The sequence below is a fragment of the Chrysemys picta genome, chromosome 9, assembly GCF_011386835.1.
Source record: "Chrysemys picta bellii isolate R12L10 chromosome 9, ASM1138683v2, whole genome shotgun sequence".
NCBI classification, from domain to species: Eukaryota; Metazoa; Chordata; order Testudines; family Emydidae; genus Chrysemys; species Chrysemys picta.
In genome coordinates this window covers 93,518,318-93,537,688 of record NC_088799.1, presented here as the reverse complement: position 1 = coordinate 93,537,688, position 19,371 = coordinate 93,518,318, and the positions used below count along the sequence as shown (strand labels likewise).

The following is a 19,371-nucleotide window of genomic DNA, read 5'->3' as shown; positions in this document are numbered from 1 at the left end:
CCCTCATCTATCCAGAGGCTAAATTCAAGTCTGGGATGTGCTTGGGTGGGTGGGGGGTCACAGAAGAGCCTGCACGTAATCACAGCGCGCGCGCACACACACACACACACACACACCCACCCCGGGCCAAATCCTTTGCTAGAGGAATCAGGGAAGCCAGGCTGAGTGTTCGGCCCCAGGTTAGTGAGCGGCGCAGGGGGGCAGCGGCAGGGCAAGTAGCCCAGGGAGGTTCCAGGTGCGTTCTTAGGCTGGGCGCTGTGGCAGCGCTCGGGGGAGCTCGGCTCGGCCCTGGGGCTGCATCCAGAGCCCGGGCTGCGCAGCGCCGAACACTCCGCACCTCAGGGGGGCGGGGCCTGAGCAGCCCTTGGAACGTCCATGCCTCCCCGAAGGGGGCGGGGCGAGCCTGAGAACCAGCCCCGAAGGGGGTCACATGATAAGCGCGGGGGAGGTCAGCTGACCGGAAGTGGCGCGTGCGGAGGAACGCGGTGGGTCGCTGCCATGGAGCGATACGATAAAGCGGCGCCCCCGGAGCTCGGGCAGTAAGTGAGGGGCGGGAAGACCCCGGTCGGGGGGGGTCTCAGGCCGGGGAGCTGCAGGCCCTAGCCGGGTGGACGGGGGGGAAAGCCGTCGGGCCGCTCTGAGCGGGGAGGCGGGTCCGCCTCTGGCCCAGCGGCTGCGGGGGGAGTCGGAGCCCCCTGCTCTGGGTCCCGTGGGGCGGCAGCGCGGGTGTCCCTGGGCCTCGCTATCGGGCCTGTCCAGCCCTCGGCCTGCCCGGCCCCGCTGGGGGCGGCTGACAGCGCCCGGCCCCTGACATGGCTCGTGGCTGCCCGGGGCCGCGGCCCTGGAAGGGAGGGATGATAAATCTCTAGTGACTGCCTGGCCCGGGGGGTACCGGGGCAGGAGTTGACTCCGAGGCACCAGGCGCTTCCTTGGGGGGCGGATCGCAGTGTTGTGCGGGAAGCTGTGGACTCTGACTGGTGAGTGTTGGGGAAGTCCGTCTTTCCTGCCCATTCCGCGTGAGCCAGACAAAGGTTATTAAACATTCCCGTCTAGAGAGACCAGAGGGAACATGCGGCACACGGGTGGGTTTGCTGCCTGTTGTTCGACCTTGAGCTCTGCCTTTGGGCTTCTCTACACAACATATTTTGCCACTTTCAATATACTGGGGTAGTTAAAGTAGGGAAAATCCCCCTCGTTTTGTTGCATTTATACTAATTTAGCTTATTTTGGTTCCCAAATCAGAATAAACTTTGCTGGTATAAGGCACCTTTATACCAGTATAATTGTAGCTACACTAGGGCTTTTACTGGTATAAGTATGTTGGCAAAAAAAAAAAACCCATCCAAACCACACACCTAACCAACCGGTACAACTTTTAAATGTAGACCAGCCATTAATTTCTCCATATGGAAAGAGACATTTTTATAGACACATGGAAGTTTACATGTGAAAAGTTCTGGGCAATTGCTAAGTAGTAGTAATCCTTGGCTTAAACCTGCTTTTGACATATCTTCATGTTTCAAAATGAAGGGTCCCCCTGTGAGGACACACTGATATTGACTCTTGTAGTTTTTGGAAGTAGGCCACGGATTGCTTGGCTGGTTAGATCATTTTATTTTGGAGTAAACACTTATACCAAACTAAGTAAGAGCTAGCAAAAGCAAGTGCAAAAACAAGTTGTAGCTGGTGTATATAGAGACACACCTTGTCCTGACAGACCAAATGCAGTTTATTAAGGGAATGCTTTTCCTTGTTTTTACCTGCTACTGTTGTTTTTTGCAAGCTCTGTTAACTTTGTAGTAGCAACCAAACTTAGTTCCCAGAGATGTTCTGACATTGGTCTATAATTTGGGTGCCCAGTCAAAGAGGTTTAGCTATAATATTCGCTTTATATTGTAACTTGAATTTGCAGTTACAGTAAATTTTTTTTTTTGCTCTATCCTGTTTGCTGAATGGAATTTAAATCAATGGAAACTTAAAAAAAAAAGTGTTGAATGGCAGTGATATTGGAATAATAAAAGAGAACTTGAATTCTAGACAATTAAGTGTTGAAAGTTGTTCTTAGGTACTACACCTGCCTCTAAATCTCCTTGTCAATTTTATGGCCCTAATCATATTTTTCTGTCTTTAAAACATTTTTTCTCATCTCTGCTTGTGGGAGAGATCCTCCCTGTAAAAGGTGGGAATGATACACAGTCATCAATATGAACTGATTTGTCTAATGCTTCAAGTTAAAAACATTGATTGGAATATGTTTTTTTTTTAAGTTGATGAAGGTCCCTTTAATGCTTTAGCAGGTATTATTTTTTAAAAAAGTAAAATGACTTAAGATATTTCTTGTCATAACTGTTTAATGGCAGAATTTGGCCCTGAAATAATTCTGAACAATAAGATGTTCAAATACCAGCTTTGAGTACAAGGTTAATTTCTGGTCTCTTCCAAACAGCAAATGCAAAGAAAGTTCTTTAAAACCAACCATTTGTATTTCTCCCCTTGAAGGAGAGCGGATGCACTATGTCAGATATGTGACTTTCTGTACTGTTACAGCTGTTCTTGTTCATTTCAGAAATGAGGGTTCCTTAACATCAACTCTAAGAACGCTTCTGTTCTTCACCGCTCTGATGATCTTATTACCTATTGGGCTGTACTTCTCTTCAAAGGCTTATGTATTTGAAGGTAATTCCGTGCCTGCTAAACAGAACATGTTTAAGAGACAAAGCCTCATACTTAAAATACTAGGGGTTTTTTATACTTTCTTTCTCTAGTACCCATTTCTTTTTACAAACTGAATGCACTGGATTAGACAGGGAACCCTCTTGGAATATGGGGCTGGAAACATTAAAGGTTGTGATATTCAAAGTTTTGGGTGCAAACGAGAACAAATTTATTTCAGTGGCTTATGCCAAGTATAAAATCTGAGTTTCAGCTGTGTAGAGAATACTTGAAAGGCTGCAGTGGTGATGTGTGTGGAAATGGTTCTGTGCAGATTTTCTTGTAACAGCATAAGCCAACAAGTGACATTCAGAATTCTGTCCTTCTCTAGCTCCATCTCTTTATTTTTTGTTTTTTAAATATAGCGGAGTATGTTTTATAAACATTTCATTCAAACACTGTAAGAGCTTCAGATTTTGAATTCTGTTGCTTGAAGAATTTCATTCTCTCCAGCTTCCTGAAGGTTGAGGATGAAACTTGTGCTGTGGAACCAGGGCTCTGTTAAATTGCTGACAACCAACCAAGAGCCTGTCTTTGATTCTGCAACAGGAAAAATGGACAAACCAGCAGAACTTCCTGATGCTGCATAAGTGTCTTTCTGAAGACAAAAATAGAACTTCCCTCTTAAGACAAGAGCAGCTGAGGAATGTGTGACTGTTTAAGGGCCTCCAAAAAAATCAAATTTTTCCCTTCAGTCCTTGTGGTTGCGAAGGCCTCTGGAAGCTGAGGTTAGAAGTGGAATAAAAGATTCAGAAAAAACTGTTTTAGTTTCCTATTTTCTTGATATGTTGACTTTTCTCTGAAGATATTCTTGTCCGTTACAACAAGCTCTACCAACAGTGACACTTTGTTTTAGGCTGGAAAGAATGAGGTATTGGCAATAGCTCTAGTATCTTAAATCTTGTATTATATGGGAAACATTCATAGAGTTTCCCACTTATTATCTAATACACACAGTACTTCTGATGAGGAAGCATGGTCTGGCTAGTAGCCTGAGCATTTAAGTCAGCAACTCCCAAGTTCTAATCACGGCTGTACCACTGACTCTGACCATAGGCAAATATCTTCGCCTCTGCTTCTCAGTTTTTCCCCATCGATAAAAAGAGAACAATGCTCAGTTGACAGGGATGTTGAGGTCTGATGTTGGAGGCTGGCAGAAGAATATTTGTAGAACATTTTAAAGATCTAAAATGGTATATTTCCAAAAGTTAACTGGTACCTCCAAGGAAAAAGGTAAAAAGCAGTTTCTTTATCTTGCATCCCACTTGTAACATGCTAGCAAATTCTGACCTATTGCTCTGTCTGTCCTACACTTGATATGCAGAAGTAATAAACATGTAATAAATTGGGCCTCTTTAAACAATTGCAAGTTATTGTTCTGGCTTAATAGAAACACTCAGAATTCCTTTAAATTGGTGTGCTCTTTTTGTCTGTCTTCTCAGGTACCTTGGGAATGTCCAACAGAGACAGCTATTTTTATGCTGCCATCGTCGCTGTAGTTACTGTTCATGTGGTACTTGCTCTCTTTGTCTATGTAGCTTGGAATGAAGGGTCTCGACAGTGGCGTGAAGGCAAGCAGGATTAAAGCAAGCATCGCCATCTGATATCCACAGACTGAAGACTGGATATTCGTGGATGGAGTGAAAAACATTCTTGTGCTGTATACACATACAAAGTAGAAGTTAATGCCTCTGGGCTCTGAATGCCTGTGTATGAATATTCCAAGAGTCGTGCTCATCTCAGCTGAATACTAGTAATTTGTCGAAGGGTGACAATTTATAATTTAAATCAACCTCAACTTGGCAATGTTGGAGGGGCCTTCACCTGAAATTGGAGTGGAGTGACTAGAAGGAATGTGGATTTTGTATGTGTACAATAAGTATGGGGTTTTTTTTACAGTTAGTTCTGACCTGCTATAAACAAGATGTAAAGAAAGTGAGACACAAATACGGGTCAGTTATGAAGCAAAATTATGTATTACTGGCATTAAGTTACCACTTAAAAAGGGTGAGTAACATTCTAGTAGGACTAAAACAGAATAGATTTGATTCCCACTTGCTCTTGGTGGATGCTCAGTTTTAAAAACATGGAATCAAATTGAGCCTCCCTTTGTGCTACTCAGCCATGGTAGCATGAGTGTACAGTTTACATTTTTAGTGGAAGAACAGGGAGAGAATGTTTCTTACATAATCCTAAAAGGCAGCTCTTGAGAGCTAAAGATTTTGCATATTGGAGAGGGGCTTGTTAATGTTTTGTGGGAACTGAGCTATCAGAACAACAGAATAGAGGATGCTCTCTTAAAATTTCACTATCAAACACATCTCAAGCTCACTGAAAATCAGTAGCTTGTATCAAAACATTGTTTTCTGACTCTTACCATCCTTTCTAGGAAAAGTTATTTCATAAACTACAAGGAACCATGTAATGTGGTGTCTTAATGCTTCAATAAACTATGGCAAATGCATTTGAGGGATTATACTGCAGCTGGGGTGGTATACTTAAGGTTTAAGACCAAATGGATATGAGTAACCTCCCAAGAAATGCAATAAATCTCCAAAATGGCATGTCTGGGAATAATGTCATAGCAGTGTAGCAAGGTAGACAGAAAATTCAGTTGGTGTTTTCTATTTCATAGTAAACCATTTTTAGATTATCATTTTAATTTTGGCTTGTTGCATGTTTTACTGACTTTTCTCCCAACTGATACTTTCAATATCTCTAGAAGATTTCTGTAGTCCTGACCTGCTCATACTTCCGTTCTTACCACCTGGAAGCTTTGATGTAAAGGAGAACTGCCTATTATTTTTCTTTCTGGTGATCGTACTAAGTTGCAGTTGCTCTTAAACAATTCTCGCTTTCATCCATCTGCCACCACTAATTTAGTGTGTTGGATATTTCTTATGGTGCAATCATGGACAAAATACATTGAAGAGTGTGTTTGGGAGATGTGCTGGAGGAACAAGTGAGGTTTAAGGGGAGAAAGCCAGCCAAAGCGATACTCTTAATTTTTGTCCACTATTAAACAAAACATAATGGTGACCACGTTTTATCATCACTACCTCTTCCATGACACATCTCCACTGTGCATATTTTGTTGTTGAATCATGAAATGAATTTGTTCTAAACTTCTATTCTTTTGGAAAGAAAGGGGCTCTACCCAAAGTCACATCAGGATGAAATTTGTCTAACATCGTTATCCTCAGTTTCATTCTGCTTTTGTATTAACTATTTTTTTAATCTGTGTGGAGCAGCATTTTTCCTAAGATCACAGTAATGTGTAGCATTTCCTATACTTTTTTTTTTTTTTTTTTTTTGCTTTTCCTGTTTCACTTGTATCATGTTCATATAGTTCCAAAGGGATTGTTGGTTGATATGGGAATTGGATTGTTTGTACCCAGACTTTTGGTCTGCAGAACATGACCATGACTATGGTAAAACTACACAGGCTTATGTGCACAATAGGTACTGAAGTGTATTAAGATAGACTGTGACCCACCCATCCCCATGTACTAATGTTCAGGAGCAAGCACTAAAAGTGAAGTATACTGCATATTAGTTTCAGTTTAGCACAGATCAATCTTTAAATCTCATGTCTGAACCATTAACTTTTCCAATCTGGAAGTCCAGTGTTAGATTGGTGCAGGCACACTAGAGAAGAGTAGTGTAGTTTGAAATGCAGATTTATTTTGTAAGATGCCATTCTGAGAGACCCCTATTCGCCGATATATGTACCCCCATGTTATAGAAGAGCCCTTTAATAAAGATTTATCATTCACTGAGTTCCAGTACCGAGGCTTAGTAAACGTAAATACTTTAGCTGAATTATTTCTCGATCATCGTCACTTTAATGCTGCTCACGTAGTAATATGACTTCTAATGAACAGATTAGCTACAGCAACATACAGAATTAACTTTACTCCATTTATAATGGGCTCATAATGAGGGCTCTGCTGTGCTTCATTGATTATGTGTACCATGTTATATCCAGGTGTTTATTTGTACTAAATGTCAGGGGTTACTAGAGCCTAAAATTACATTTCCTTGGAATTATAATGCTTACCATACGTGGCTAGTCACAAAAAAGTAGAGGTACTGAAAAGTTCCAGAGGACCGTAGTTTAAATATGTTTCAGCTATTCATAGTGAAAACGTGATTTTTATTTCCTCATAAGCAGAACATCGTAGTTTTTAAAAGGCCTCTTTAAGGAAAGTAAGACCAGTGTTTTGAGTATGGGGACAGTGGAAACAACAACCGGACAGAGCAAAGCAAAGAAGCTGAACACCCATCTAGGCACATGTCACAGTGAAAAGAGCAATATTGAAAGAAGGAAAATAAGAGGTGTAGAAGTTACAAAAGAGCTTAAAGAATATAGCCTATGTCCATAGTGGGGCTCAAACATTTAATGAGCTCTGTGTTAAACTCACTTTAAGCACTGGTCCATTTAAACTGATCTATGGCCTACTTTCGCTAATGTGTACAAGGCCAAAAGCACGTTAAAAATGTATAGTATGCTGCTTTCAAATAGGGTCCTCACCCAACTTGCCCCATTCTGCTCTGCATAGCCAGACTTAGAAATCCCTTTAGCCGTTGTTTATATTTCACTGGGGGCTAGGAACCTGGGATCACACTCTGCTAGGAATTGTACAAATGCAGAACAAAACAATGGTCCGTGTCCCAAACAGCTTACAGTCTTAGGACTCTATGCCTTGATTTGGTTTTAAAGGTCAGTGCGCTCGGCACAAACGGAGATGCAGCAATACACCAATAAGAGCTTAATCTGCGGATGGATACTAGTTTGTGCATCATGTATGTACAAGAGCTGTGCTAACCAGCCAGGTACCTGGACCTGTTTGACTACAACAGGATTCAAAAAAGAGCTAGATAAGTTCATGGAGGATAGGTCCATCGATGGCTATTAGTCAGAATAGACAGGAATGGTGTCCCTAGCCTGTTTGCTAGAAGCTGGGAATGGGTGATGGGATGGATAACTTGATGATTACCTGTTCTGTTCATTCCCTCTGAAGCATTGGCCACTGTTGGAAAACCAAATACCGGGCTAGATGGACCTTTGGTCTGACCTAGTAAGGCCGTTTTTATGTTCTTAGAAAGTATATACTGCACTAGATACTCTACTGGGAGCCTTCTTGTGCTTCAGTGGCATGAAGTTGCATTTTAGATTGTGGTAGGCTGAATTTGTATTACGGAGTCCAATGTTCATGTCAGAGTAACATCCAAGCTAATTGTTATCGTGACACAAATTGTCAGTGTTTGGGGTTATTGGCATTTTGATAGCTTTTAGCCTGAATAGCTTGACAGCTTAAGTAAACTCATCTTGTTATATTTGAGGTTTAAGGCAGAGTACTTTCAAAGCCTTCCGGAAGGGATGTTGCTGACTCCCGTACTGCTGTCCAAAGACAGAGGCAAGCTGTATGTCACAAAGGATCTTTTCTGAGGACCTTCAATGTGGACATGTGCAGTTTAGTTCAGGGAGGCTGCTTCCTGCATACGGAGCCCTATGGAAGAAGGTCTTTGGGTGATTGTGGGGAAAACTGACAAGTGGGTGCATGAGGGTGAGACCTGGAATATGCCTCTCTTACTGCTCTGTGCATGTTGCCTTAAACACTTTTGGACAGCATTTTATGGTATATATTCAATTAATTTCTGAGGATTATGCAAAGTACTAATGCAGCAAAGCCATTGATCTCAAATTACATGTAAGTCATGCACAAAGCGGAAAACCAGCTCTGATTTTATATTTTTAAAACTTTCAGTGTAAATGTGTAAGCAAAAAAGTTCACAGCTCTACCTCTTTGTGCATGATTTCAGCAGGCATTTGTATGCTCTAGCATTGGATGCATAGGGTCACCTAAAAACAAGCAGCGTAGCTTTTCCTATAAAATCCACAGTGATACATCTCTAAGGGGTGGGTCAAGCCTCTGAAGTATATACACTCTTAAAATCCCACAGAGCAATTGGCACCCTGTTTAGCCCTCATTATCTCTGAATGATCTAGTACTCGTTTACATACATAAAATCAGTATTCTCAGTTTTAGGTTACTGGATGCATCTTTGCCTCTATTGACACTTCAGGCAGGGCCGGTGCAAGGAAGTTTCGTGCCCTAGGTGAAACTTCCACCTTGCGCCACCCCACCACAGCCCTGCGGCAGCTCCCAGCCCCCCCTCCACCCTGAGGTGCCCCCCCACGCGGCAGCTCCCCTCCCCGGGAGCCGTGCGACAGCTCCCCACCCCGGCTCACCTCTGCTCCGCCTCCTCCCTGAGCATGCCGCCCCCGCTCTAATTCTCCTCCCCCCCCAGGCTTGCGGCGCCAAACAGCTGATTGGCACCGCAAGCCTCGGAGGCGGGAGAAATGGAGTGGCTGCCGCATGTGTTAGCGCATTGCTGGCAGCCCAGCCCAGGAACGCTGTAAAAAAAAATTGGGGGCACCGCTTTTTCGTGCCCCCAAATCTTGGCGCCCTAGGCAACCGCCTAGTTTGCCTTAATGGTAGCACCGGCCTGACTTCAGGGGCCAGCATTAGCGAAGGCCAAATTGGGCCTGAATGCTGCATACAAAAAGGAAATATTGCCAAGTGCTGGGGTTCAAATCCACTCCTGTGTCTGTCAGTAAACACTATCGTGGTGTGTTCTGCTGTTCCAGGGAGAAGCTGCGAGAGGACTGAAGCAGGATAAATGGACCATGGTGGTGCTGTATGTAGCACAACTGAGGTTGGGAACAAAGATGAACCTTTGGAGATTTGGTTCTTACTATTCCCTTAGAATGATGTCTGGGTGGGATCGAGGAGGAAGGAGGGATGTTTCCAGGAGAGAATGTCCCTTGAGCATCAGTCTGCCTCCTTCTAGTGGGGATAGAGAGAAGCAGGGGCCTTCCATTTCTGGAGGGCAGGGGAGTTGATGGGGATGCTTTTTGGTGGGAGGGTGTATCAGTTGGGATTTAGCTCATAAATTGTAGAGATACATGTAACAAGAAACACCAATAACACTTTCTGGGACTGACCTAGAAGAGGTTTGATATTTCACATCTCTTGGGAGCATTGTAAGTACAACAGATTAGGGTGACCAGACAGCAACTGTGAAAAATTGGGACGGGGGGTGGGAGGTAATAGGAGCCTATATAAGAAAAAGACCCAAAAATCAGGACTGTCCCTATAAAATCGGGACATTTGGTCACCCTACAACAGATGGAACAGATGAAGTCACTGAAGCCAGAATAGTGATAGCCAGACATGCCTTTGTAACTCTAAAGCCAATTGGGAGAAACAGAAATCTTGTCCTCCAGACTAAACTTAGAATATTTAGCACTATTGTAACGTTGGTCTTACTCTGTGGTGCTGAAACTTGTTAAAACCTTCCTATCTAAAAGCTAAGTTTTCATGAACAGCTGCCTTTGACAAATCCTCACTATCAGATGTCCAAAAAAAAAATCACAATTGAAGAATTCTGGAGGAGGACAAAAACAGAAACTGAAAGGTCAGGAAATAATGGAATGAAAATGGAGGTGGGGTAGGACATACGTGAAGGGAGGACCCAGAGAACATGAGACAAGCATTGGACTAATAGCCCCATGACAAGGGGTGATGAGGTATTATAGAATATCAGGGTTGGAAGGGACCCCTCAGGAGGTTATCTAGTCCAACTCCCTGCTCAAAGCAGGACCAATCCCCAGACAGATTTTTGCCCCAGATCCCAAAATAGCCCCCTCAAGAATTGAGCTCACAACCCTGGGTTTAGCAGGCTAATGCTCAAACCACTGAGCTATCCCTTGCCCCAGGCTACCATGGAAACACACAATCAAAGCAGAATAGAAGCTAAAACTGCAGCATGAAACCAGCAAAGATGGAAGGCAGTGGTGAAGGCCCTATATTCTGCATGGAAGAGAGGTACTTCAGAACAATTCCTACGGTTCGCTGCTCCAGGCCAATGGGGGCGGTGGGAAGCGGTGCGGGCCGAGGGACGTACTGACTGCCGCTTCCTGCAGCTCCCATTGGCCTGGAGCAGCGAACTGCAGCCACTGGGATCCGCGATCGGCCGAACCTGCGGACGCAGCTGGTAAACAAACTGGACCAGCCCACCAGGGGCTTTCCCTGCACAAGTGGCGGAACAAGTTTGAGAACCACTGGCCTACAGTAGTGTTACTACCCTTAACCTTGCTTTTAAAAAGTACATCTTAGCTGACTTTCTATGCAGATACTGTGACAAAACTGCTGATCTGATTACTCTTTACCTGAATTACGGTGATGCCCTGAGCCCCAATTGAAATCAGTGTCTCCATTGTGCTTAGAGCTGTGCAGACATCCAAGATCCACCCCAAGAGCTTACAATCTAAGACCCCAAAATGACAAACATGTACATCAATGGTCCCCAAACTTTTCAGGCTCATGCCCCCCCTTACTCCTGTCTGCCCCGGGGCTGGGAGCGAGGCCAAGGTGGGGGCCACAGCTAGGGCCAGGAGCGGAGCCCAGGTCGAGCACTGGGAGTGTGGGAGCGGAGCTGGGTGGTGCTCCTCCCACACACCCCCAGTGTAGGTTGGCCTGGGCCCCAGCCATGCTCCCCTGAACGGTCCTCTGTACCCCCTAGTGGGGCACTCCCCACAGTTTGGGAACCTCTGGTGGACATGTTTCACTGTGAGCCCAGGGTAGCCTTTAAATGTTTTCAGGATCAGGGTCTAAGACATGATGTGTCAAGAAGCTGTAACAAATGCTAGGAGGGAAGGCAAAAATAACTGATGATCACTAATCGAAGTTGATATTGTTGTCCCTTTTTAACCCACAAGGCTAGTCAAAGTTCAGGAATATACAAAGTCCTGTTTCTCTGCAGGAGAAACCAAGAACAAAAGAAGCAGTTTCTTAGATAATATCCCAAGCCTCTGTAACCAACAGGCCCAGAATCTCTCTATCGTTTTCCAGGGTCACACTGTGCTCATCAGCTACTGCTTGGCTGCCTTGCTTTTTATCTCTGCTTCTCTGTTCTTGTCTGATCTCAGTTTCTATGTGTTCTGCTTCCCTCACCCCACATTTACTTAGCAAAAGTCCTCCACCCACTCAGTCCAAGCTCCTGGGCAGGTTCAGAGTCCCCTTTTGTTATAGGTGGGAGCTTTCTGATTAATTCATCCTGACAATTATGCAAACTGCCCATAGAAGAACAAATTGAATGCAAGTTGTTGATATCACAATTTTCTCCAATTTCCTCTGCCATTTTCTCTGGAAAAAGGTTAAAATGATAACTAGTGATTGGCATAATGTTCCAAATGTTGGCCATGTAACCAGTCTCTCTCTCTCTCTCTCTCTCTTTTTTTTTTTAATTTAGGTTAAATCTCTAAGTTGGATTCCCATGAGGAGTTGTTTTACTCTGTGGATTTCAGATTGCTAAGCATATGTTTAATAGGATATTTCCATGACAGTGTTTAATACATATTGGCATAAACAAGAACATGGAAATGAATCCTGTGTCTAGGAAAACTTTTAAAATGATATATTTATTACTTCATAGCTTATGCCTTTGCAAAATTAATCAAGACGGGCCTTACTTGTTTTCAACTTAAAATGAAAGAGTGATAGCATCTGTTTTTCACTGGTAGCTTCCGTGTTAACTTTTATAATTGCTAACAGTTAAACCAGTTCCTTTATAATTAACAGCTATAGATATGCTGTTCAAAATTTAATTTAAAAAATCCGTCACTGTTTACATAAATTCATTTAGCGCATATGTAGCTTAGATGGAAAGCAGTGTTACATTTCTGTTAGCAATGTGTCTGTTTTATCCGGTTGCTATATTAGATTTATGCTGCTGTCATCAATGAAGTACAATGGGTATGCTTGAAAATCTGCTTCTGTGCAGTTTAATATATCAAATCATACAATGGTAGTTAGAAGGTTGCATTTTCCAGAGTATAATAATGAAGCATTAATTTCTAAATCATGACAGTAAAGTAAGCAACAGAAAGTTGCATTCACATTTTTAGCAATCCCCCTATATCCCCAACTCCACCTTCAAAAGTGATTGTCAAGTACTTTACAGCAGCAGAAAATTTCGGTTGTGTGGCATTTCTGTAGCCTCAGATGTGATCCATTGATAAGATTACATGGAGATTTACATATGAAGTAGGATATAAATCGCTCAGCTCTACAGTCTAGGAATTGTGCTTAGTGTCCGCGTGTATTAGAATAATTGATGTCAGCTTTGAATTTTGTGACACATAACAATAGTGACTTTTGTTAAGGAAATATTCTTAAATCCCCTTCAAAATTTGGATCACTTGGTCCCACTTGTTTTGGTTTTGTATTATGAGCTAATCCTAAAACTACAAAAGTAAATAATGAATGTTCCATATTATCACATTTTGCAGCAGATTTTTTGCATCATAGTTTTAAATGTCTTTTTTAAAGTGTTACAAGTTTTGTAGTGCACCAAATATGCATCCAAATCATCAGCTTGTTCCATTCTCTGATGCCATTTCTCCAGCTCAAGGAAAATTAGCATAAGAACCTTGAATTCTGATAAGAGCTGCTGACAGAATTCCAGATTCACCAGCCACTTCAGTTTTGACAGCAAAAGTGTCTCAGAAAAGTCCACCCACACCGAAGACACACGTTCACCTTAAAAAGGTTGCGCTTACCACACGGTGATTGGAAACCACCATGCATTGTAATGACTTTCAAAAATCTCACATCAAGTATAAAATTTGAAACTAAACAATATGAAACGCGCCAGTGTTAATGTATGTGACCTGTAAGTGAAAGCCCATCCTACAGCACAGAATGTACAATTATCCTCACCTGCAGTGCTTGTCTTTACATGTCATCTTTACGCCTGTTGTTCAGGAGCACCTAAAGGCCCCAGCTGAGATTGAGGCCTTTGTGCATTATACAAGCATGTAGTGAGAAACAATGCCTGCCCTGGAGAGTTGACCATCAAAGGTGTGTCTACGCAGCCTTCCCAACCTGAGGCTCATGCTTGTGCTCTGAAAATGGACACCCCTCCCTAGGCTTCAGAGCCCGCGCCAGGCCTACAAATTGCTGTCTACACCACCATTTTTAGCGCACTGGCGCTAGTCTTTGTCTGTGGACCCACGTTGGGAGGCGCATTGCCATGAGCTGTGCAGACATACCCCTAAATGGACAGGAGAGACCGAAAAAAGGTGGGAGGGGAAAGTGGCGCAGAGGCTATCTCTACATTGAGGGGAATAAAAGGTGGGTTTTCACAACATGATAGCTAATACATTGTAAAATCGTAGTGTAGACAGGGTTTTACAAGGTATTAACTATTGTGTTGTAAAAACCCACTTTTATTTCTGGCATAGGTGTGTCCAGAGAGGTTAAGTGACTTGCCCAAGATTACACAGCAGTTTACAGGTCTATCTGGGATTAGGTATGATCTGTGGAGTGTCATTGAATGTTGACATATGGTTGTGTTTCCGATGAAGTGGGCCTTGCGCTACTATACAAGCTTCCTTTCTGTCACTTCTCTTACTGGCTGCCGCTTCCAGTTCCTCTCTTGCTGAACCTTCAATACTGTCCTATTCAGGTGGTCTTGGACATCTGCTAGATCTCCCCTTTCTTCCTCTCTCTGAGACTAACCTCAAATCTCCCTCCCACCCGCTTTCTAATGCGGCCATGACATCCTCTTAAAAATGTGCACTAATCAAAATCTACATTCATCTGAGGGAGATTCAACAAACAAACTATGCAGTGCAGTTCCCATTGATTCTTTGAATACTGTTACCTTCTCCATTGATGTCTTCTGCTCCCTACTTTGCACTTCAGAAATATTATCCTTCAACCAACAAAAACATGCCATCTGCATACAAACACGGGATGACCTACCTGATCACATTCAGAGTCATGAATGTGTGTAGGCTAGTGCATGTGAAGGAAGTATAGGTGTAGTGGTTGGTACAGGTATTGTGGATGGTACTGGCAGGATGGAAGGTAGAAAAAATAAATGTACATAGCTGATGGTGGGGGTATGTATTTGCTTAATTCCCTTGTTTCTAGTGTACGCCTGGGGAAGCGGGGTACATGTGTTGAATCTTAATTCTCAGTTAAGAAGTTTGTTGTTTTGGGGAAATACAATCATGCTTGGCTAATGCTCTGTATTTGTTCTCTCGCTCTGTGCCCCTCAAGCATTGTGCCACATTAAGTGTTCTATTTTCCCCAGATTTAAATGTATTATTCTTTACGCACCTAAAAACTATTTTCCATTTTCATTTTTTCCAGAACAATTGTTGAACTGTTTTTATTAATCGCTTTCATCCTCTAAGAGCCCATATCTGCCACACACAATAGAAGCAAATGAATTGATTTTTTGAGACAAGGACGTTCTTTATCCTACAGAAATGATGACTCATGAGATTCCACAAGCCTCATCTCTATTCCTCCCCCAGCTAATAAGTTTAATGTGAGTTTTGTGTTTATATTATAAGGCAGCCAGTGCTTACCTCACCAGGGAGCTTGTTTGAACATTGAGTTCCTGAGGAAAAAAAATTTTCTCAGCACAGCAAAGTTGCATTTCTAATACTAATGCAGCCTTGCAAACTTCCCTAGGTGAATAAAATATCCTCCGGGATTGTTTAACTCCTTATGGTCGTCATGGTAAGTGTGAGCAGCTATCTGGTATGCTGGTAAATGTTCAGGATATTTAGGAAGCCTTACTTAGGACGCCACAAATAAATGGTAACAGGCAGACAGGCCTGTGCAGTTTCATGACCAAGACTTGCTAAGGCTCAGCTAAGCAAGTAGAGAACTATTTTAGTGCAAATGTGAAATGAATAAATGCGCCTGAGGCTCCATTGTTGTATTGACTCGAAGGTCTAGCAGTTGGGACATTTTAAAAAGGAAGATGAGAGAGTCCTTCTCTGAGAGTTTCTGAGAGTCCTTCTTGCCAAATCATAGAATCATAGAATATCAGGGTTGGAAGGGACCTCAGGAGGTCATCTAGTCCAACCCCCTGCTCAAAGCAGGACCAATTTCCAACTAAATCATCCCAGCCAGGGCTTTGTCAAGCCGGGCCTTAAAAACCTCCAAGGAAGGAGATTCCACCACCTCCCGAGGTAACCCATTCCAGTGCTTCACCACCCTCCTAGTGAAATAGTGTTTCCTAATATCCAACCTAGATCTCCCCCACTGCAACTTGAGACCATTGCTCCTTGTTCTGTCATCTGCCACCACTGAGAACAGCCGAGCTCCATCCTCTTTGGAACCTCCCTTCAGGTAGTTGAAAGCAGCTATCAAATCCCCCCTCATTCTTCTCTTCTGGAGACTAAACAATCCCAGTTCCCTCAGCCTCTCCTCATAAGTCATGTGCTCCAGACCCTTAATCATTTTTGTTGCCCTCCATTTTGTGCCTGCAGTATCAAATGCTGACTTCTATCCAGAAAATCCTCATTTTCTCTGATGCAATGCAGGGTTGATACTTGGCTCTCCAGTCCTTTAACCTTCTCTTCCAATGTGGAGACCAGCTTGCACTTCGTACAGATGAAGTCGCTTCTGTCCTCTGGGAGAAATACAAACATGGCACATCCTATGCAGGTCACAGCAGCTGGTTGCTCATTATACATAATGTCTTCCTTCTAAGAGCCTCTTCAGATGTTAAGTATCAGAGGGGTAGCCGTGTTAGTCTGAATCTGTAAAAAGCAACAGAGGGTCCTGTGGCACCTTTGAGACTAACAGAAGTATTGCTCCCAATACTTCTGTTAGTCTCAAAGGTGCCACAGGACCCTCTGTTGCTTTCTTCAGATGTTGTATTTACTGCTCACAGAAGCCTGAAAGGCAAAAAAAAAAAACTCTGTGGGAACTCCTCCCCCCAGGCAAATTCCCTCTGTTTGCCTGTCCTCTGTTCGCTACTATGTGAGCCCTTCGGGTGGAGAAGGTTCTATATTTGGGTCCGTAGCCTCTATGAATTGGGGCAGCCAGAGATTTTGCTCCTTAAAAAAGCATATAAAAAAACCACTCAGGAAGGCAAGAGGTGAGAAGTGGTGGTGGTTGTGTATATATCAGACCTTCCCAGGGACATCCAGTAGTCTTCTATTTGTTTTTAATCTACAGAGGTTTTTCTGAACTCTCCTCATCACTGTGTGCAGGGGAATGTAAGTTGTGTTTAGCCTGTTCTTATTCTAGCAGGAATAACATGAGCCCAAAGCTCACCTAATGGTGTATTTTTGCCTTTAAAACCTGAGCAACTCTATCTCTATGAATCGGGCTCAAGGAAAGTCCTCATAAAAACGATCAATCTTGGCCCTGGTATTTTGTTGTTGCCTCTTTTAATGCTGACTTTTCTGTACATTGTGATTGGCTTCAAAGTTGCTTCCATCTCTGAAGTCCTTTGAGTAAAATGCACTGGGAGCTGAGTAAGGTGACCACATGTCCCAATTTTATAGGGACAGTTCTGATATTCAGGGCTTTGTCTTATATAGGTGGCTACTATCCCCCACCCTGTCCCGACTTGCTATCTCTTGCTACCCTAGAGCTGAGACAGTTTGGGGTGACCAGCAGACTCTGACGTCTCTGGGCAGAGTATGACTCAGTTTTGGCTCATATCTTTTCTTCAGAACGTGAGATTCCGTTTTGCTGGAAGAGTGGGGAGCATGTAAGAGCCAATTGTGATTTGCCCAAGAAGAATTTGAGGAATTCTCCTACTAGCCCTTCACTTTCACGAGGAGTTCCATTGGCTTCAGTGACCTCATGATATATGAAATCTTAGGGCTTTTAAATGAGAAGTGTTTATTAAACAAAAGACCTACAGCTACAAACAAATGAGCTTCTGCACAACTTGAGTTCCAGCTTTATCTACTTTTGTTTACCAAGGAACACATCCTACCTGGAGCTCAATACAACATAGAGACGTCCACTGGCTGAATAATATATCATAAACCTATAATTAAAACCAGGGCTGTTTACACAAAAGCTGCAGTGTTGAACCTATTCTTTTAAAATAATAGTCTCTGGGGTTGCTATAAAGTAATTGAGCTATGTTGTCATTAATAAATATGATATATTATGTAGGTGATCTCTCTTTATTTATAGGGATAGGAATAGTTAATTCCCACAATGCTGTCTTACAACAGAATTACAAAGTTATGCAAGAACTAGTCAGTACAATACTTGTCACTTATTGGCAGGAGGGGTGGAGGGACTATGACCAGCAAAACAGAAAAACATTTGGAGATAGAGCACTGTTCTTGCCCTATAAATACAATCAATCACAGTCTGCAACTGGGTGTTCTGTTTGTAACAACCTCCTTCTGGCCACTGTGTGTCACTCTTGAAGCTCACTCACAGATGCACGAGAGCATTGATGTCAACAACAGTCTCTTCTCACAGAGGTTTCTCCACCTTCTCTGGGAAAGAGGAAACACCCTGGATCTTGTGAGACATGGTGAAAGGAAACCAAAATCAGGAATGAACTGAAAGTGGTGTAGACCATTGAAGATCAAAAGGGTTCTTCTAAAATTCCTGCAGTGAATGAAAAAGGTTAAGCTTAGTAAAGGAGAGACGGGTGCAGATCTGTGCTGAAATCTGAATCCTACCCCCCCAAAAAAAAAAAAATCTGGAGGGCCACAGGTGGTGCGAGACATCACACTTACAGCTACGGAAAAGGGCTCCAGAGAGCTGCATGGAGACCTCTGTCCGCATTACCACATAATCTTCCAACAGGTTTGGCCTCCTGTCACCAGCTTCAGGCCAGTGCATTGTAACCACCCTTGGGATGAGCCATTCGAGACAGTGCAGTTCTTCTGCAAGTTCTTGTTCCTCAGAAGCCAGCAGGCTGTCTTGTGAGGGACTTTGTCAGTTCTCAACACTGCGTGGACTAACTTAGAATTGCCTGGATGGGATAAGAGTACCTGACATAGTGGGAAAGGATTAAATAATCCAGTCCTAATTGTTTATACGCAGTTGGGTCTAAGAGTTGTGCTTGATATTTTCTTCATTAGAAAGTGTTAATTATTTTAATATCCTAATTTCACTAGGTCAGCTGAGCTGGAAAACAAGTGGATCCTGTGTTTGCAATTATTTTCTTTTTCTTTTCTTTGCTCCAGGCAGTCTAAGCATGTATTGATATCTGTAATAATTAATAAGCTCTTATCTAATGTTTCACATTTTCAAAGCGCTTTGCAAACATTAATTAGTTAATGTCAACTAGTGCCTGAGGTTTCTTTGGCTGAAAGCACAAAGGTAATATTTCCCGTGGACTCTTTCTTACACATTGGAAGGATTTGTATATATTTGTGTGTGCACAAACCTGTCTCATAGTAATTTTTTTCATTTGAAAGTAAATTTGGTGATTGTAAAAAGTGCTGATGGGCATCGCTGAAGGCTGCGAGCTATTTCCTGCTCCAGTCCTTTTGTGCTACTCTGATGGTGCAAGGGGAGTGGATACTTTCCTCATGTCCTCCCACCCACTCCACAGTGTGGGGAAGTCCTCAGAAGAGCCAGCACCTATGCCTCCCAACCTGTGACCTGCAGTAGAGGGGCTGGGGAGCGTCAGGCAGAGACAATATGTTCTGGCAATCCACAGCTGGCACAATTTAGTGCAGTCCTGAGGCTGTTCTAGCCTTGGACCAGTGAGAGAATCAGGGAAGTGTAGGCTCTGTGACAGCCCTCCATCTCTGCTGGAAGCTGGATGTACCAGAGAATTGGCCCTGAAAGT

The 19,371-nt window shown here is 43.1% G+C and overlaps 1 protein-coding gene across 1 annotated transcript; it reads left to right on the top strand.

The window, feature by feature from the left end:
- Positions 1-384: 384 nt before the first annotated feature.
- On the top strand, positions 385-6,521 carry VMA21 (vacuolar ATPase assembly factor VMA21). The gene is made up of 3 exons (XM_008169044.4): positions 385-539; positions 2,567-2,676; positions 4,155-6,521. Exons 1-3 carry the CDS (start codon positions 499-501, stop codon positions 4,295-4,297), a joined length of 294 nt encoding a protein of 97 aa, XP_008167266.1. The 5' UTR covers positions 385-498; the 3' UTR covers positions 4,298-6,521.
- Positions 6,522-19,371: the final 12,850 nt, after the last annotated feature.

Excerpts from the sequence above, each read along its gene's own strand:
- VMA21 (XM_008169044.4), top strand. The coding sequence starts at position 499 with ATGGAGCGATACGATAAAGCGGCGCCCCCGGAGCTCGGGCA. Across the intron at positions 540-2,566 it reads GCGCCCCCGGAGCTCGGGCA|AAATGAGGGTTCCTTAACAT; the intron begins GTAAGTGAGGGG and ends TGTTCATTTCAG. Across the intron at positions 2,677-4,154 it reads AAAGGCTTATGTATTTGAAG|GTACCTTGGGAATGTCCAAC; the intron begins GTAATTCCGTGC and ends CTGTCTTCTCAG.